This window comes from Neodiprion pinetum, chromosome 3 (genome assembly GCF_021155775.2).
Source record: "Neodiprion pinetum isolate iyNeoPine1 chromosome 3, iyNeoPine1.2, whole genome shotgun sequence".
In the NCBI taxonomy this organism is placed as follows: domain Eukaryota; kingdom Metazoa; phylum Arthropoda; class Insecta; order Hymenoptera; family Diprionidae; genus Neodiprion; species Neodiprion pinetum.
The window spans coordinates 34,652,535-34,669,590 of record NC_060234.1 but is presented as its reverse complement, the minus strand read 5'-3'; the positions used below and the strand labels follow the sequence as shown (position 1 = coordinate 34,669,590).

Genomic DNA, 17,056 nt, shown 5'->3' with positions numbered 1-17,056 from the left:
ATCAATTGTGGTTCAAATGACTCGAAAAAATTACCAGATGTAGTTCAAACTAGTAACAAAAGATCCCCAGAGTTAAGAAAATATCCATTCAATTCCTCCCTCCCGAAAACATTTCCGAAAACCACTTACTTTTCGGCCTCCTAAGGTAGATTAATTCCCCCTTAAGCTTCTAACTGATTTTTCTATTTTAACATATTACGAATTATATTCTAATTCGTTTCAGGTCACTGAGTTTCATTGACTCCACTGAAAAATCAACATATCTTTATTTAGGTTGAGATTTGACCACAAATCCAATAAATGTTCAATGTAATAACATTTTGCAAATGATACAAAAGTATTGACATATATCTTCTGTAGTATTCAACATACCCGAAACTATAAAAACAATGATTTTATGGGGGCTTCGATATTTTATTTATCAGTTATGTATACTATTATGTTATTAATTATACTCTCATCCCTTTCACGTGGATGAGAAGTTTAGTTCAACATTTAGGCGAAAACAAACGAACTCGAGTTTTCATTTACGTCAGTTTGTAATTGATATTCATAAAGTGAACCAGAGTTACTCAAGGGCACTAAGTTTCTCTCTTCCTAAACAGGATCAATGAATTAATAGGGATAAATCATTATGGAACTCTGGCAAAAGTGTCAGTTTGAAAACTAAACAGCGCGTCTCGTCTAGCGCTTTTTACTATGCTTTTTACCGACGGTCACGTTTACGCGGCAGGTCAAACCGAATCCAGGTGGCACTACTTGACTCGTATTTGTTTGATTAGCCACAATTCAATACACTGCCGGTTCTTCTGACACGTCGAATTAAAACTTCAAAACGGTCATAATTTTAATACGCGCCAATTCCTGCCATACTTTTGTATTGCATAAAAAAAATTGCCATTCAGGATCATATTGAAATAGGCTGAGAACGAGTTTGGTTACAAGCATCAATATATAATGGTAATTTCATTTATACATGGTTAATCGTAATTGTAACATATAATTTATTCGTGAGAATCAACAAGCGGTTGTGGTATATTACATAACAACAATAGCAACAATATTATAATGCAAGTACAATAACTTTAAAATTGATTTAAACTTAAGAAACGTTATTTATGATATAACATTGTATATAATGTAATACATCGTAAATCTCTCAAATATTTGTATAATTCATAATTAACAAATGTATACATACATGTATAAAAAGTATGTACAATTCAGGTATGTTGATAAAATTACACCAGGGAACGAAGATTTTGATCTTGAATCCCAACACAAGTGGCTCAAAGTCAGTCTATGTAATTGTATCGCCTTAAAAAATTTGGTAAATTTTTTCATTAAATATCTTTTTACTTCCAATGCATGGAAAAGACTTATCAACATTTTTTATGTCAAATCTATTATAGACGTAAATCACCTCAAATGTATGTATTACCGGTTTTTAAATCAACGAACAAATTATTCTATACCAATGGATGCTGAGGATGCGGTATCTGCGGCTTATAATTAGATATTAATTATGCATTGTAAAGTATAAAAGTTATTTTAAGATAAAGAATATTTCGTCGACTTCGTAATGACTGGAAGCTCTCAACCTTCAAATTTGTAATGAATTGTTGATTTATGGTAAGTTTGAAGAGATGTTAGCTTAGACGCTCAATGAATTCAGACGAAATTAACTTGCTAAGAGTTAGTGAAAATTTTTGTGAAAAAGTATTCATTTGCCGTTTTAACGGGTACTCATCATGAATTAAGTATGGCTGATAATCGATAGAAAAAAGAGTTACATTTTTCCGTGAATTCTCCAAGCAGAGTAGGAAAGCTTAATCGAGCTAGTATGTTTCGTGGTAAATTCAGGCATTAGAGCTTACTGTCATGCTATAATATTATAAGCAAAAACTGTACTCCAAAGTTGCTATAAAGTGCATTCGGAAGCGAACATTATTCGTAGGGTATATACACAGCTTGATACAATGATTACTGCGATTACATTCGAAGCACCAACGACCGATTAGCAATACCATAAGATTGAGAGAATTGATTAATCGTTGTTGAGGTATACAGATATGAATTCGAATTTTGCTTATAAATAAGTTTTTCTTTTTTTTTTTCTTCGTAACGATAATAACATTATCAACAAAGAATGATCACTCTGCAGAACAGCCACTTACGAATAATTTTTTTAAATCGTACAGTTAAGAAATTTGCAAAATCTTTATCCTGTGCTATGTATAGTTTTGTCAAAAAGAGAAAAACATCATTAATAATTTGAGTTTTATGCTCGAGGCCGTGACGTAGAAAATGGGCTGAACGCAACGACTAGTTTAATTCAACCAATGCCTGCAGAAGGTCAACGTCTAGTTTACCAAAAGCAAGAATACGCCTTGTACGAGTATGTACGAAAATTTATTCGAATTCCGGCTTTTAGCGCATTTCCTATATCGCGTAGTTTGATTTTTCTAGTAATAAGCGCGTCGACTATTTCAAAAATTTCTTCATTTGCTTCGTTTGATGCTGCATACTGTACTGTGCGTTTTCCGCCTTCGATATCAACAGGTCCAACTTGTCAACGTGTGACTCGATCTTATCATTGATATCGTGCCTCCGAGCACCAGCCCCGATCTTTTCAACCGTTTCATCCACCGTACACTCCACAGATATAGTCTCATCGGCCGTCAGGGTGTCACTCAAGCCTTTCGAGCTGTCCGGGTTTGGCTGGAGAGGTGCATGGTCTGGAGTGCTTGACCTGGAGCCCACTCGTACCTTCAACATGGCCCCCAAGCTACCGCAGACAGTCTGGAATCGAAGCTTACGCTCTAAACTCGGTAAGCATGAGGAATTTCATTCATCGCTGGCCATCAAGAGCCCCGGAGGAAAAGACGCGCCGGACCATTATGTTGAATGGTTTTCGTGATCGATGGAAAGAGCTGACGGTTAAGTGTTAGCGAACGGGACCGTGTAGAGTGTAAACATCCGCTGTATTCGTTCAGTACTCATCGCCTTTAAAAACTGCCGTGAATACAAATTTGAATGGTAAAATAGCGACGGCCATAAATTATGCATTGTGTACCCAGCGTTCGGGTTATCAGGAATTACTACTTGTGTGAATGCTGCGAACTGAATCTATTCAGAATCACTGTCGGCGAACTGACGGACGGTCGTAATATATTTTATTACTCAACGTCTGTACGTTAAAGTAGTATAAATCTGAATACATTAAAAAAGCCTTTATCGCTTGAATGAAACGGTTTCCAATCAGCGTGCCCATAATTCTTTAACAGAATTCGTGAATATAAAATTGCAGTCGCAAGATAAACTTGATTGTGCGACCGAATCGGAGTACGATTGAAATTTCAGGATGATATCGAGTATAATCGAGAAGCAAAAAGTATATATCATCTTCAATCGAATAGTAGGTATGGAAGCACAATAATCGACGTTTAGCGTCACTTATACTGCTGAGAAACACAGACGAAAGTAGTTGGACGAGTTAATGAACACGATGAGAGGCTGACGACGAGTGAAATAATTTCCGGATAACCGGAACCATGTAATACACAGACGAAACGCCAGTTAGTTTATTCGAATCGAATTAATCGCGATTCAATGCGAAAATGCCGTGCGATGTTTTTTTTTTTCATACTACATCTGAATATTTATGAAGCGTCTACCATGGTAAGAAAGAATTGCGACTTCAAAGCCATGCGATTAACTTTTTTATCGGTCCACTGTTCGATCGTCTTGAAAATATCCGGAACAGATGATGTCTTGAACTTTGTTGAAATTTTTTATGAAAACAACAACTGTGGTAAAAGTCGATAAACCGCGCAGCAGGCTGTGCTGTGTACTACCTAAAAAAAATACACTCTCCTCTGCTTTATCTTACTTTAAACCTGTTCAGCTTCTTTTGAGTTGCGCTTAGGATGCTGTTAAGTTCATCCAGACCGCCCCCGACGCGTTGCAAGCTTTCATCTTTCATAGTGGCATCCTATAAATCAGAAGATTCGCTTATTATTTTACGAGTCTTTAAAATAATCAGGGTTTCGCGATTACTTCTCGATCATAATAAAGATGATGACTATAATAAAAGGTTTTATCGATAATCAATTTATAATGTCGCGATAATCACCTGGAGCTTGTAAACTCGATTTGGCCATCAGATTAACTTTTGGTACACTATTTGAAATAAAAAAGAATTGCTCCAGGAATATATATGCGTCGAGAATGTAGCATGCATATTCGGTTAACGATTGCAATGAAAGAGATGCGACTCAACTCATCGATATCAAATGAACAAATATAAATAAATAAACAACGAGGAGAATCCAGACACAACAATCCGAGGCATGGTTTAATTCAGTTTACCTCCTCGATATTTATTTTGTTTCTCCATCTCACACGATTACATCAGAAATTTTTTGGGCTTCTCATAATAAATCGAAGGGTATTGGAAGCCCCGAATTCAGGTCATCATAACGCTCAGTCTTAACACGTACCTCGACTATCGAGTCCTCGATCTCTTCTTTGGTGGGTTCAGTGGCTTGCCTTGACTTGGTCCATTCCTCCTGACTAGGTAGTGGCAGCCCCAGGAGCTCGGCTCTTTGACACGCGTAGGCGTAGTCCTCGGCCATCTCTAGATCCCCGGGTCCCGAGGGACTGAACCAGATCGAAAAAAATACTAGTTGAGACACCGCCAAAACGCCACCAAAGTCCAAGCCCGCCGGGTACTCGAAATGTTACGAGATACGCGGCAACGACACTGTTTCTTTAGTCACCGAAAAGGGACACGCTTAGTACGTTACCTGCCGCCTATCGAGGGCGAGGAATCCATATTGGTGTACGGATTGCGCCGACTCGTCGACGGTCACGGTTGCGCGGTCAGGATAGGAAATTCGGAACGGGTGGAAAATCAAACGGTAGATTGAATTGTTCGTAATGGGGACATTCCTTGCCTGATCGCCGACCCTTGGAATCGGGCTCGGGATTGTCATTCTTTTCTGTGATCTTCGGGTCAAGTAATCGAGTTGCTCGGTTGATCAATGGAAGACTTTGACGATCGTCAAAACCGAATTAATCCCGCGAGTACTTAGGAATTATCGCATAAAATGTCCTATTTTCTCAATTCAATTGTCATGAAAATATATAGTAAGATTTTCTAATCACTGCGAGTAACTAGATGAGTGTTACTGTAGGATACTGAATGATAATAACATGATTAAACTCATATGGACAGCGGAGAAGTAGAAATATGTTAAACGCATTATTACTATTATTGGTTAACAACGATACGTGAAGTTTTCAACCTCAATCGGGTGAATTTTTTCCACATACGGGTCATCAATTCTTATCAATTACAATGGAATCGTAGACCAAGAGCCTGTCGAGATTTGCGGAATTAACAGCAAACTCTTTCAATGCTAGGGGTTGGGGTCTATTTTATTAACGTCCAAGGTTGTGGATACTGCATTGGTTCCACAACCACAAATAGATCGCTAAGAAAACCTCGGAGAGTAGAATAGGCTGATAGTTTTTGACGACCTTACGAGATGAAAACAGTGTACAAGGTATTCTCGTTTCGTTAAAATCGGTCTTCAGTTTTACTCTGTCGTTGATTTTTCGACTACCTGTAATTTAACTAGCTTCGATTTCATTTTAATGACACTAAATGTATAACTTCGACTCTGTACTTCAGAAAATTGTTACACCGTATCCTACCGAATGATCGATAAATGTTTCAAGATAATTCACATACTTGTAGAGAATGAGTGAGGCAATCGATCAATTAATCAGTGTGCTGTATAAATCCAATAGACTGGTTACGACCGATCAGGAGTTACAGAATAACTTCTTGCGTCAACCGTATGGACGATTATAACGCTTGGAAAGATATACGAAGCAGCATCGATTGTGCACTTCGTGCAGGTGTGGATATAGGCACAATAAATGTACGAATGAAAATCTCAGTCCCTAACTATCAATAAGCAAACGAATTTCGGAAAGATTGGAAAAATTTTGTACCGCGTCATTTAATCGTTAGATATGTTCACAAGGTGACAGATGAGAACGTTTGATTAATCGCGCAGTGTTTATTGGCAAATTTTTATTCTCTTATTAATTTTGACAGTTTATAATTGGAAAAGAATAATTGGGTACGTAATATCAAATATTTATCAATTTGTATAAAACAAAGTGCTTATTGCCGACTGTGGAATTTGTAAATAATTTAGTACTTATGAGCCTAATAAGTATTCAGAACCTACAATTACGAACGGAGAAAAGAAATATCGCGATAGTAAATGTTTAATTGAAACTGCGTACAGTTGACAGCGAAATATTTACTCTGACAAGCCGATTTTCATTTAATTTAATTCAATAAAACCTCCGAACCGATTCCCAATAATTCGCTGAGAGGTGCTTCATTTCTTTCCGTATATTGAAGCAACGACGTTTTTAATCTTTTCTAATAAATTTTTCATTAGAACCAGTAAAAAATTGAATGCGGTCGAAATGTCAGCAAGCTGCTAGAAATACGTTGGGTTTCCCTCTCTCAAAAAGAGAAACTCATCAAGCGTTAATATGTTATTTCAAATAAGTACTTCGGGAAATCACGACTTATAATTGTAAATGCTCCGTAATGGCAATTACGTCAATGTTACATCACTGTTGGAAGAGGAAATTAGTGGAATAGCTTGAAATAATTGACCTGCAGGCAAAAGTCACGGTACATGTTGACAGTGTTCATCTAACGATAACAATCATCATACATCATATCATACATAGTATTAAAGTCCGAAACCAAAGTTTGGATGTTCGTATGTTCAGAAAGTGACGTCACCCAAATTTTTTTTTCTTTTGACGTCATCGATCTATTGTAATCGTTGACGACGAAAATCAGCCGAGTTCCTCAGTCTGGAAACAACCGCGCAGTAGAGCGGACGGATGAGAATCGCGCTCCGCAGATTTTGAGTACCGGGTTCTCTACCTTCTGGATCCTGCGCTCTAGGTCCCCCACCTGGTGGATCTCGACCTCCAGGACAAGCGCTCCGTAGTTTCTGCGCTCAAGGACCACTACCTGGTGAAATTTAACTTCCAAGACAAGCGCTTCGTGGTTCCTGCGGAGCAAGTACGCTACCTGGTGCAACTCGAGTTCCAGGACAAGGGCTCCGTAGTTTCTATGCTCCAGGTCCGCTACCTGGTGAAACTCGACTTCAGAGACTAGCGCTCCGTAGTTAAGCGCTCCAGGTTCACTACCTGGTAAAACTCGACTTCAGGGACAAGCGCACCGTAGTTCTGGTTGACCTGGTGACTTTTCACCTTCAGGACTAATTTTCCGTAATTCTGGCTGTCCAGGTCCTCCACCCGGTGGATCTTGACATCCAGGAAAAGCGCTCCGCAGTTCTGGCTGTCCAGGTTCTTGACCTGGTGACGTTTGACCAAGCGCTGCGTAGTTTCTGAGCTCCAGGTCCGCTTCTTGGTGAAACTTGACTTCCAGAACAAGCGCTCCGTAGTTCTGGCTGTCCAGGTCCTTCACCTGGTGACTTTTGACTTTCAGGACAAATTTTCAAGTGTACAAGTTTGATTATTGAAAACGTCATGTCTTGTACCATCAAACCAATATTCATGCTTCAGATAACATTTTGAATCCGAAAAAAAATCGAACGACCAAGATCAACAAATTACAATCGGTGAGTAGTTGGCATAGTATACATAGGAATACATGACAATAACGTCGTTCAATCAGAGCTAAAATTGCTGTGCGTCGTATTTCAAATCTGTTAGCACTTAGCTGATTGTTTTGTGGTATTTTTTGACGAAATTTATTGCCATAAAATCACAATACGTTATACTTACATGCATGTGTAAACGTGATTTGTAACATTATATAGGCAAAATCTTACGGGCAGATTCGGTTTGCGTCACATGCACAAAGACAGTGTTTATTCTGTATACCGTGAAGCAAATACCAGAATTTTTTGGGGGGTCATCGTGCCCCAGTCTCCCCTACAACTACGTTATCTGGTGAAACACTGATAACTAGTAAGCGAGCGCACGAGCACAAAAACCAATTACACTAGTCATGCGACCCCGAGGGAGCTTTAGCGAGCGAGGGTTTTAAAGCTAGTATTAAATAATCTGTAAAAAGTAATTAGTAAACGTTTCCTCTTCAAAGGAAGATGGAATTAAACGGACGGTGATGGAAAATAATAAGACCAGATTTTGTTCCGCCATCGCTGCAGTTGTAATCAGACTAAATTGCATTTTCACGAGCATCAACGCGCATCGAATTCGATCCTTTGGCACGATTCGTCGCGGTATAAAAAAATAATTTCAGATCTACTATCGGAGTGGAGGTGGATACAGCGTTACGAAAAACGGCCTTAGATCGAAGACGAGTGTTTGCATAACCGTATACAGTGCAAGTTTTATTTACCACGTTTTGTTGAATTTTTTCACGCCGTCGATCGTGACTGTCCATTTACCATCGCCAAATCACTCGTAAAATGTTCGCTTTATCATTCACTTTGCCAGAGTTGATTAATTTATGCCCAGAGCTTGACTGACGCTGCCTTGCGACGTTCGCCGGTTTGATAGGCGTCGAGGGGAGATTAATTCCTTAATTACACGGTTCAACGACACTCTCAGACAGAGTTCAACGGGTCCCGAAGGGGTTGGAAAGGGAAAGGGAAAGGGTTTCTCGGCTCTGTACGTAATCTGTAATAAATGTAGGATTTTCTGGGTAGGACATGGTACTTAGGTATACGTTGAATCCGTGAATCTAACGTCTTCATTCGTCGATGATAGTGAATCTAGGGGGTAATTCTACCTCCTCCTTGTTCCTTTGGTCGAAGGATCCCGGAGTGAATGATTCCGAGTTACTGATTGCCATTGCTTTTAATCGTGCTTCTAATATCCTCGTTCGTTTTAATCGAACAATTATGTACCCCGTCGTTGAAGAGTTACGCGATTTACTGCTAATTATATCAACACTAAATGGAAATATCAATCAAATTCCGACTGAAAGCCGTTTCTAATGAACTGCTTACAAGTGGCTGCAGTTCGTTCGACATTTTATAGACCTGTTGAGGGGGACAATTTACTCTGCGAGAATTGATATTTTAATCTCGTCGTTGATCCCGTAGAATTGAACTCCCTCCAGGCCGCAAACGAAACCAATTTCATTTTTGTAGAGTAAAATTGGGTTTGTAATACATATATTCAAGAAGTAGTGGTAAAATAATTCTCATATTATTTCAACGTCGATTGTTACTACGTCAATTACTGCAATTAACATTCCATTATGGGATCGAGTGATACGGGGAACAAATTTCAGTTGCAAAATAATCGGTTGATGATGAATTTTACGAAAAAACTTTTGTGCAATCAGGATAAAAACGAGAAAATTGAATCTCAAACAAGGACTACCTAGTATAGATCCGGCCTGAAAATGACCGCATAAATGCTATATAATAACACAGAGAACTGCGCGTACGCCAATTGTTAATTTAAATTTATCGTCAACCTGTTTTCAATCGTGCTGATTTTTCTATTTACACTTATTTAACATTTGCTAAGCAGGCAATCGATCGGGAAAAATTTAATCGGCAATTGTTTGAAATTGAATTATAATTCGCGTGCTGATAGAGCGGTTGTTCCAAACGTATCACAGGCGGGTTACAATCTTCGAATACTCTGTGCTCAGTGGCAAGAGTCTGTCACTGATCACGACGTCTTCTTCGTGCGTCGAATACACACAAAGCTGAAATTTATTCTCAAACTTCGTGGTTTCTCATTCCCACCCACGCTGCGATCAGCGACTTTACAGCTTTGCGGGTGTGCAGGGGATGCAAGTGTGACTAAAGTGACATTTATAAATTTGGCATACACACATGTCACATCTGTACACAGTGCATAAGTTTCAGGTTGCGTGGGTCGTTTACACGCGAATACAGCGTGACTAGAGTACGCGATATAAACAGCAGACAGGTTGTTGTCCAGGAGTGTATAACTGAGCCATTGTTCCGTCTGCAGCATCTTTGGCAATGTTGCTACGGTGGAAAGGAAATCTCAATATATTCAACGTGTTTATCGTTGCTTTGGTTATGCGGACAGAAATCGTCACAGTAAGTATCAGTGCAGCGTAGAGTAAGCCGTGACGTTTTATTGTTCATCAAGATATATTACTCTAATAATACTGCATTTGAAATGATTATTAGATACTCATGAACTCGGTTATTAAAATTCGATGCAAACACATATTTGTTGTTATTGAAATGCACTACATCGTTATGGTATCGTGTACCATATTTTATGACTTGAATATACAACATGAATTACTTTTTGGGATGATTTTGTTCTTATTGAGAACATTTTAGCTCAGTTTAAAAAAGGAATTATCAGTTGAGGGTCGTAACACGGAAACATGTATTTTGTAAAGTGTGTAAAAGTACTTGTCGAAAGTGATAGACTACGTAGGTATTTTTTTAAGAGAATAAAATCCATGGTGATATTATTCGAGGACTGTGATTAATTGTTGTTACAGGGTTTCATCGATTACAGTGAAATACGGCGCAATGAACACCCGATCGTATTGGACCCACATCTGGCAAGGACAACTCGTCAATTGTTGGAAAAGTACGATAGCTGGGCGGTTTATAGGACGTCGTACACACTGCAACAGGCAACAGAACACTTTCTCCACTACGGAGCCTTCCTACGTAACCAGATCCTCGATACCTTCGGGGCACTCGTCTACGACCATTACGACGATTTTAGCATGAGTCAACTCGAAGCTCTTTACAGAGTTTACCGGGACACGCTCAAGAGGAAGTACAATATTTTTGACATAGTACCGAGCGTTCTTGCGCAGTCGGACATTCGGCCGTCAAGCATATGTCGGCACATCAACAAGAACGTTCGCACATGCTTGAGGGAAAGCTCACTGCGGTGTGCAACGATGAAACAGCACGATAAGTCACATCCGCACACGATCTTGACGCGAGTTTTCAACATAACGCGATACATGTTCAAAACTGCTGGGTTGAAGCAACAGTTCCCAGAAGGATTTTCCCTGCCAGCTATTTTGGAACGCCTAAAATCGGGGCATCTCTCATTAACGGCTGGAATGGTGTCTGGGCTCCTGCAGAGCGTTCAGTACGATAGTTTCAACGATGAAGTTCGTGCGGCGGAAAAAAATGTCATGCAGCTACTGATGTCCGAAAAATTGCACAGTGGTCGTAAGCAAAGTCTTATGCCGAGAGATCAGCTGCGACAGGTTTTGACAGTGAACGAACTGCTTAAGAATATTTTTGACGGTCGGAAATCCATGTACGATAGAAATGAGAACAAGAACTTTGACGTACTGTCGCAACACGTCATCAGCGAGGTCGAGGCCATCAGTCCTAACATTGAAATTCTTGGTGCGGTTTACGATAATAACACAATCCAGATGAAGTATCTTTTCGATTTGGTTCTACCGCCAGATGTTGTTGACAGGGATATCAGTGACGCAAAAAATTACCTTTTGAACAAGATGCAGGATTTTGACGTGGTGCGAAAATATTTGAAGGTTGAAAAATATCAGCAGAGTGGCCCTGATCAGTTGTTAATGGAAATACTGAGGCAGATGAGAGACATCAACTTTGCCCCTGATATAGTGACGGCTCTTCACACTCACGCTCGCTTCTGGCACCAGAGTCGTATGATAAACAACCTGAACGACCTGCTCGATCTTTTCGATGCCTACGAGAACCTTCGCAACGTTCCAAATTTCTCAAACCTAGTCTCGTTGATGGATGATATTCGGGGAAGTTTGATAAATTCGAAGGTCATGGCGATAGAACTGTTGTGCAGTAATCCTAGATCGTGTCTGCAGCGCGGCTTGAAGATTATCGCACAGTGCACGCTAGTGAATTCAAAGACCAAATCTCTCATTGTTAGATTGTTCCATAATTTGAATCAGGATGGGTCAATTGATATTGATAAGTGTAAGCGATCGACGAATCAGCTAATTACGGAAGTGTTGAAGCCTTCGTTACAGGCAAGATCGGAAAAGACTGGTGAAGTTACAAGCGAGCTGACAATTCAGAATGACTCCAATAATATGGAGTTGTCTGGTGCAAAAAATAATAATACCGCAGACCATGAAACGGCAACTGAAATGATCACCGTAGAAAATTTTGTGGAAAAGCAGCTAGAGGTCAAGCTGCGGGCAACTGAGGAACCAACAACAATAACGACAACCAACACAAATTCCTTGGAAGAAGACGATTCCGGTAAAGCCTATAATAGATTTTTTGGCCACTGTTTAGGCATGGAATGCTCTGACTACTTCAGTTTTGATTCAAACTACCTCGATTATTTTAGTGGTGATTGGCTTGAAAGCTCGAGTTCCGAAGAGGAGCAGCACCACCACGAGCACAAGTGCATTGGAAAAAACTGCCCGCCATCGTGGATGCCCAATAAACCGCAACATTGTGCAAACGGCAATTGTGGAACACCATCCGTACCTGAGCATCCGATCGAATGCATCGGTTCTGACTGCAATGACTTTATTCCTCCCAGTGTCAGTTATCCCGAATGTATTGGCAATCGTTGTGATGATAAACAGGAGTGCATTGGGAAAAATTGCCCGCCATCTTGGATGCCCAATAAACCGCAACATTGTGCAAACGGCAATTGTGGAACACCATCCATACCTGAGCATCCGATCGAATGCATCGGTTCTGACTGCAATTACGTTATTCCTCCCAGTGTCAGTTATCCCGAATGTATTGGCAATCGTTGTGATAATAAACAGGAGTGCATTGGGAAAAATTGCCCGCCATCTTGGATGCCCAATAAACCGCAACATTGTGCAAACGGCAATTGTGGAACACCATCCATACCTGAGCATCCGATCGAATGCATCGGTTCTGACTGCAATTACGTTATTCCTCCCAGTGTCAGTTATCCCGAATGTATTGGCAATCGTTGTGATAATAAACAGGAGTGCATTGGGAAAAATTGCCCGCCATCTTGGATGCCCAATAAACCGCAACATTGTGCAAACGGCAATTGTGGAACACCATCCGTACCTGAGCATCCGATCGAATGCATCGGTTCTGACTGCAATTACGTTATTCCTCCCAGTGTCAGTTATCCCGAATGTATTGGCAATCGTTGTGATAATAAACAGGAGTGCATTGGGAAAAATTGCCCGCCATCTTGGATGCCCAATAAACCGCAACATTGTGCAAACGGCAATTGTGGAATACCATCCGTACCTGAGCATCCGATCGAATGCATCGGTTCTGACTGCAATTACTTTCCTCCTACTGGTCCCAGTCCTTCCGAATGTATATTTCCCAATTGTAATAAGCCTCCTCTGAGCAACAATTTAGTTTGCAGTGGCAATAAATGTAAGCCCAGTGGTGAGGTCAACCCTTGGACACTAGATGAAAGTAAACTTACCATGACAGTTCTGCCCTACAATCAGTGCAAGTTCAAAGATCCCCAATACCAGAGAAGGCTCGATCGACTGAAAAAGATTCGTATCTTAGATTCCTTTTATGCAACGGAATCGGTTCCTACCGACGCTGCTGCCAGTTTTTACGAAAATTCTTCGGACGAGTCGCATGGCCAATTCGCACCACCGACAAAACATCGGCAATCATCGCATCTGGTTCGCTCAACTCAGCGAAAACCCCCACAAAATGAACTTTTGACGCGCCATAAACGTCCATGGCCTTTTACGTTCTATCCATTCGCTTCGCACTCTGGTCAGGTACTGAAAATCAAAAAACCCGTTACATTCAACGATTCATACGCTGACTCTAATATGGGATCGGGAATTAAGCCAGGCATCAGTGCAATAAAGAATCACACAAATAAGCGCAGAAAAATGAATGTGAATGTGAATGTGAATGTAAACCGCGATAGCGAAAATCGGCAGAAGAGATTGCAGCGGCACTTTATAAGTGGTTCCAGAGGTGTTGTTACCAGTCAAACGCTTGGTTCGGAGGTGAAACCACTAAGGAACACGGATTATCGGAGTTCAGCAGTCGATGTTCGAGTTGGGGAGCATTCAGGTCTGTCGAATCCTTCGACGATGTATTCGGATATTAAGAAGAAGCAGGCGAATAACCAGATGAGAACGAACCATGTTCCTCATCAGACCCGGTCCGATGGCAAGATCGATGTCGTCAGGAAACGTAGATCCATCATTACGGCACCACGGAGAACGAACCATCGCTCTGGAAGTCTTTGATCATATGATCATGTCACGTCCAAAATTGAACACCGGATGAATCATGGAAACCAGGATGGACGAGTTTCAATCTGAGAAGAAGAATCGTACGATGACAACAGTTGGCAGCCTATTATAGCAGTATAACTAGTTCACAAGCTTGCCGATATTGTACACGCAGAATGGAAATTTAGAAAAACCTTGCCTAATTACATTCGTTCTATTCAACTATAAAAATTGAAACTAAAACAAGGAAAGGAAACCATAAAAAAGAAAAAAAAAGGAAACAAATCTTCAGACAAGTGACCTGGCTATATGTTTCACTGATATTATTTATAATCAGTATTTGAGATGATTATTCAATTTGAACTGAATTTGTAATAGCTTCCGGAACGGGAGCGGAAGCTCAGAGGTTAATTACCATCGTTAACTGCGATGATGTATCTGTCCTTTATCGGTCCGACGAAATTCAATTAGTTCGAGATAGTTGTGAAAGCCGTAATAGCGCGTATAGCGTCGCCGTTGAAGAACAAGGTTCTATAAATGTAAGATAAGAGCCGCGTTGAGATGAGATTAAAAACTCCGAATACGTGTCCCCTTTCCTTTTTCTTTCTATCCCGATTATTCACTGGCTGAATAATTTTTTTTTTTTTTCATCTTCATATTGTTCACTGATTTGCCTTCCGTACGCAGTAGAAATAATACTGATTGGTAATTACGATCGTGATCAATATATAATAATTATGGCAATGGACTTTGAAAGTAAAGTGGAATCTGAAACTCTAGCACAGCTAATTATACTTGCCGGACAGTACATCTGGCTCGTAACTTTTATGAATTTAAGTTGCTTACTTAGGATTTTTTTTGAACGGTAAAATTATTAGGAAAAAATGATTTTTTATGCAGAGTTATTGTTTTGTATCAAAACAAAAGATCAAGCGTGTGACTAATAGAAGATCAAGCAAGAGTAATGACAATGGCCAACAAAAACTAACTATTTTTTGCCGTGCTTCGCAATTATTTTTTTCCACACCTTGGCATGAGATTACTTAGTTGAAATATGAAAGAACTACGGAGGCTTGGAATGCAACATGTTTTAAAGATGCATTTCCTTGATTTCTATTTACATATACATATTTTGTGCAATGAAATATTTTCAATACTTTTCTTTTTATACTTATGGATGTAAGATATAAGAAACGTGTAATCCAACCAACGGGAAAATCCGTGTTGACCAGTAGATACTACAAATTCCGTGATCAGGACCCGATTTATGATCAGAACCAATCAGCTGATTTCAAGTTTCGAATTAAATCACGTGGGCCGTGAAACATTGTTTGGAGTCATTTCGTACGGGTAATGAACAGCAAATATTTCTCGACCATCCAGCTTCAAACGGCAGATTCGATACCCTACCTAGTGATCAATCTATCAAAATTTGAACAAGCTGTTTCATCACAATTTTCTACTATCGCAATGGCAAGGCAACTGTGTATTATAGCTTGCGGCGGAGGTAAAGGTATGCACAAAGTAACGTTGCTAAATAACAACAAACATAATACATGTGTTTGCCCACATCTAAGAAAGCTGTAGGTCCGTGGGTGGCAGAGGTCCATGGAAAAACACATGACATCATATTTTTAGCGTTAAATCACTGATCTCTACTGCACACGTGTTGAGTTGAGTCACGGGTGAACTTTGTTTGCAAGTGATTTGTATCGAGAAATCTGATCGACGGAAAAGTGTCGGGCTGGGAAAAATCTTGATTCCCTTGTCACGTGTCTCTTGTCACTCCGTGGCATTCTTTTTATGCGACGCACTTCGAGGTATTGGCTCTTCGGACATTCGTATTGTCCTTCATTCTATGAAGTTTTGGTAGCCGAGGTATTATCGAGTCCATTGTGTTCCTTAGCTCGATGAGAAGATGAAAACGCCGTAACCCTCTTGACTGGCGGCTTAGCTTGGAAAAATAGGTAATTTCGACTTTCTTTCGTATCGCCACTTCAGGGAACCAGCTGACGAGCTAATTCTCTTGAAGAATATTAATACCGATCCAAAGGAACCTAGCAACCCCCTCAAACCGCCAACCTCAAAACACGGTTTTTCACATTTCATCACCGCGACAGAAAAAGGAAAAAAAAAATCATTGTGCAGCTTGGTTTCTTGGAGATATTTTGCAGGTATTACCGTAATGTGTGCAACAAGTGTTCCGCTCATCTGATAAAAGCATTTATGTTGAGTAATTCGGCAGGCGATTTTTTTAACTTGTGTATTTTTCGATATTATTATGCATGTTTTTTGCGTTCAACTTGTGTCAATTTTCAAATATACTACGTGGCTAAATGTTCCAGTTCCGTCGGCAAAACTCTTAAGTCACAGATCACTTTGAGCATAATTATTGCCCAACGGAAACGCAGCTCGGAATCGAAACAGGCAGCATTTTGATTCTTATCGAATCTCCTGAGAGTTTGGAATTTGTAAAATTCAACTCGATGCTAGTTTTATCAAGATCCTCTCGTATCAGAAAATCGTTCGTGTCATGAAAGAAAAAAGAACGCAAAGGAATAAGTAGCATATTTTTAATAACATTAAACATTATTACATTAAATCGTATTCTGCATTCATGTAAGCGCCCTCGTGCCCAATGTCAAAAAAACAAAAAACAAGTTCGGCATAAATTTATTAATACATTTTTGCGTTCTCAATTTTTATTTTTCTATACAAGACAAATTTTCTTCTTCATGGTCTTTCTACGTCTTTAACTGTCGGTAATTTGACTCTCCAGATCTCGTCCCGTCGAATTTTTTATCTTTCGCATTTTTGTAT

The 17,056-nt window shown here is 39.8% G+C and overlaps 2 protein-coding genes across 3 annotated transcripts; one reads left to right on the top strand and one right to left on the bottom strand.

Annotated features, from left to right (window-relative positions):
* Positions 1-957: 957 nt before the first annotated feature.
* Positions 958-4,851, bottom strand: LOC124214681 (uncharacterized). Its single transcript, XM_046617223.2, has 4 exons — positions 4,809-4,851; positions 4,503-4,662; positions 3,893-3,994; positions 958-2,802 (listed from the first exon to the last, which is right to left on the bottom strand). Exons 1-4 carry the CDS (start codon positions 4,835-4,837, stop codon positions 2,485-2,487), a joined length of 609 nt encoding a protein of 202 aa, XP_046473179.1. The 5' UTR covers positions 4,838-4,851; the 3' UTR covers positions 958-2,484.
* Positions 4,852-6,927: 2,076 nt separating this feature from the next.
* Positions 6,928-14,824, top strand: LOC124214528 (uncharacterized). Of its 2 annotated transcripts, XM_046616865.2 has the most exons (3): positions 6,928-7,691; positions 10,036-10,127; positions 10,547-14,824. In XM_046616865.2, the coding sequence occupies exons 2-3, from the start codon at positions 10,047-10,049 to the stop codon at positions 14,249-14,251; spliced, it is 3,786 nt and encodes a 1,261-aa protein (XP_046472821.1). In that variant the 5' UTR covers positions 6,928-7,691; positions 10,036-10,046; the 3' UTR covers positions 14,252-14,824. The 2 variants fall into 2 exon arrangements, with proteins under 2 accessions (XP_046472821.1, XP_046472820.1); XM_046616864.2 differs by lacking the exon at positions 6,928-7,691 and having other exon boundaries at positions 9,653-10,127.
* The last annotated feature ends 2,232 nt before the right edge of the window (positions 14,825-17,056 follow it).

Excerpts from the sequence above, each read along its gene's own strand:
- LOC124214681 (XM_046617223.2), bottom strand. The coding sequence starts at position 4,837 with ATGGATTCCTCGCCCTCGATAGGCGGCAG. Across the intron at positions 4,663-4,808 it reads TCGCCCTCGATAGGCGGCAG|TCCCTCGGGACCCGGGGATC; the intron begins GTAACGTACTAA and ends GATCTGGTTCAG. Across the intron at positions 2,803-3,892 it reads AGAAGCTGAACAGGTTTAAA|ACTGTCTGCGGTAGCTTGGG; the intron begins GTAAGATAAAGC and ends CTTCGATTCCAG.
- LOC124214528 (XM_046616865.2), top strand. The coding sequence starts at position 10,047 with ATGTTGCTACGGTGGAAAGGAAATCTCAATATATTCAACGTGTTTATC. Across the intron at positions 10,128-10,546 it reads TGCGGACAGAAATCGTCACA|GGTTTCATCGATTACAGTGA; the intron begins GTAAGTATCAGT and ends TTGTTGTTACAG.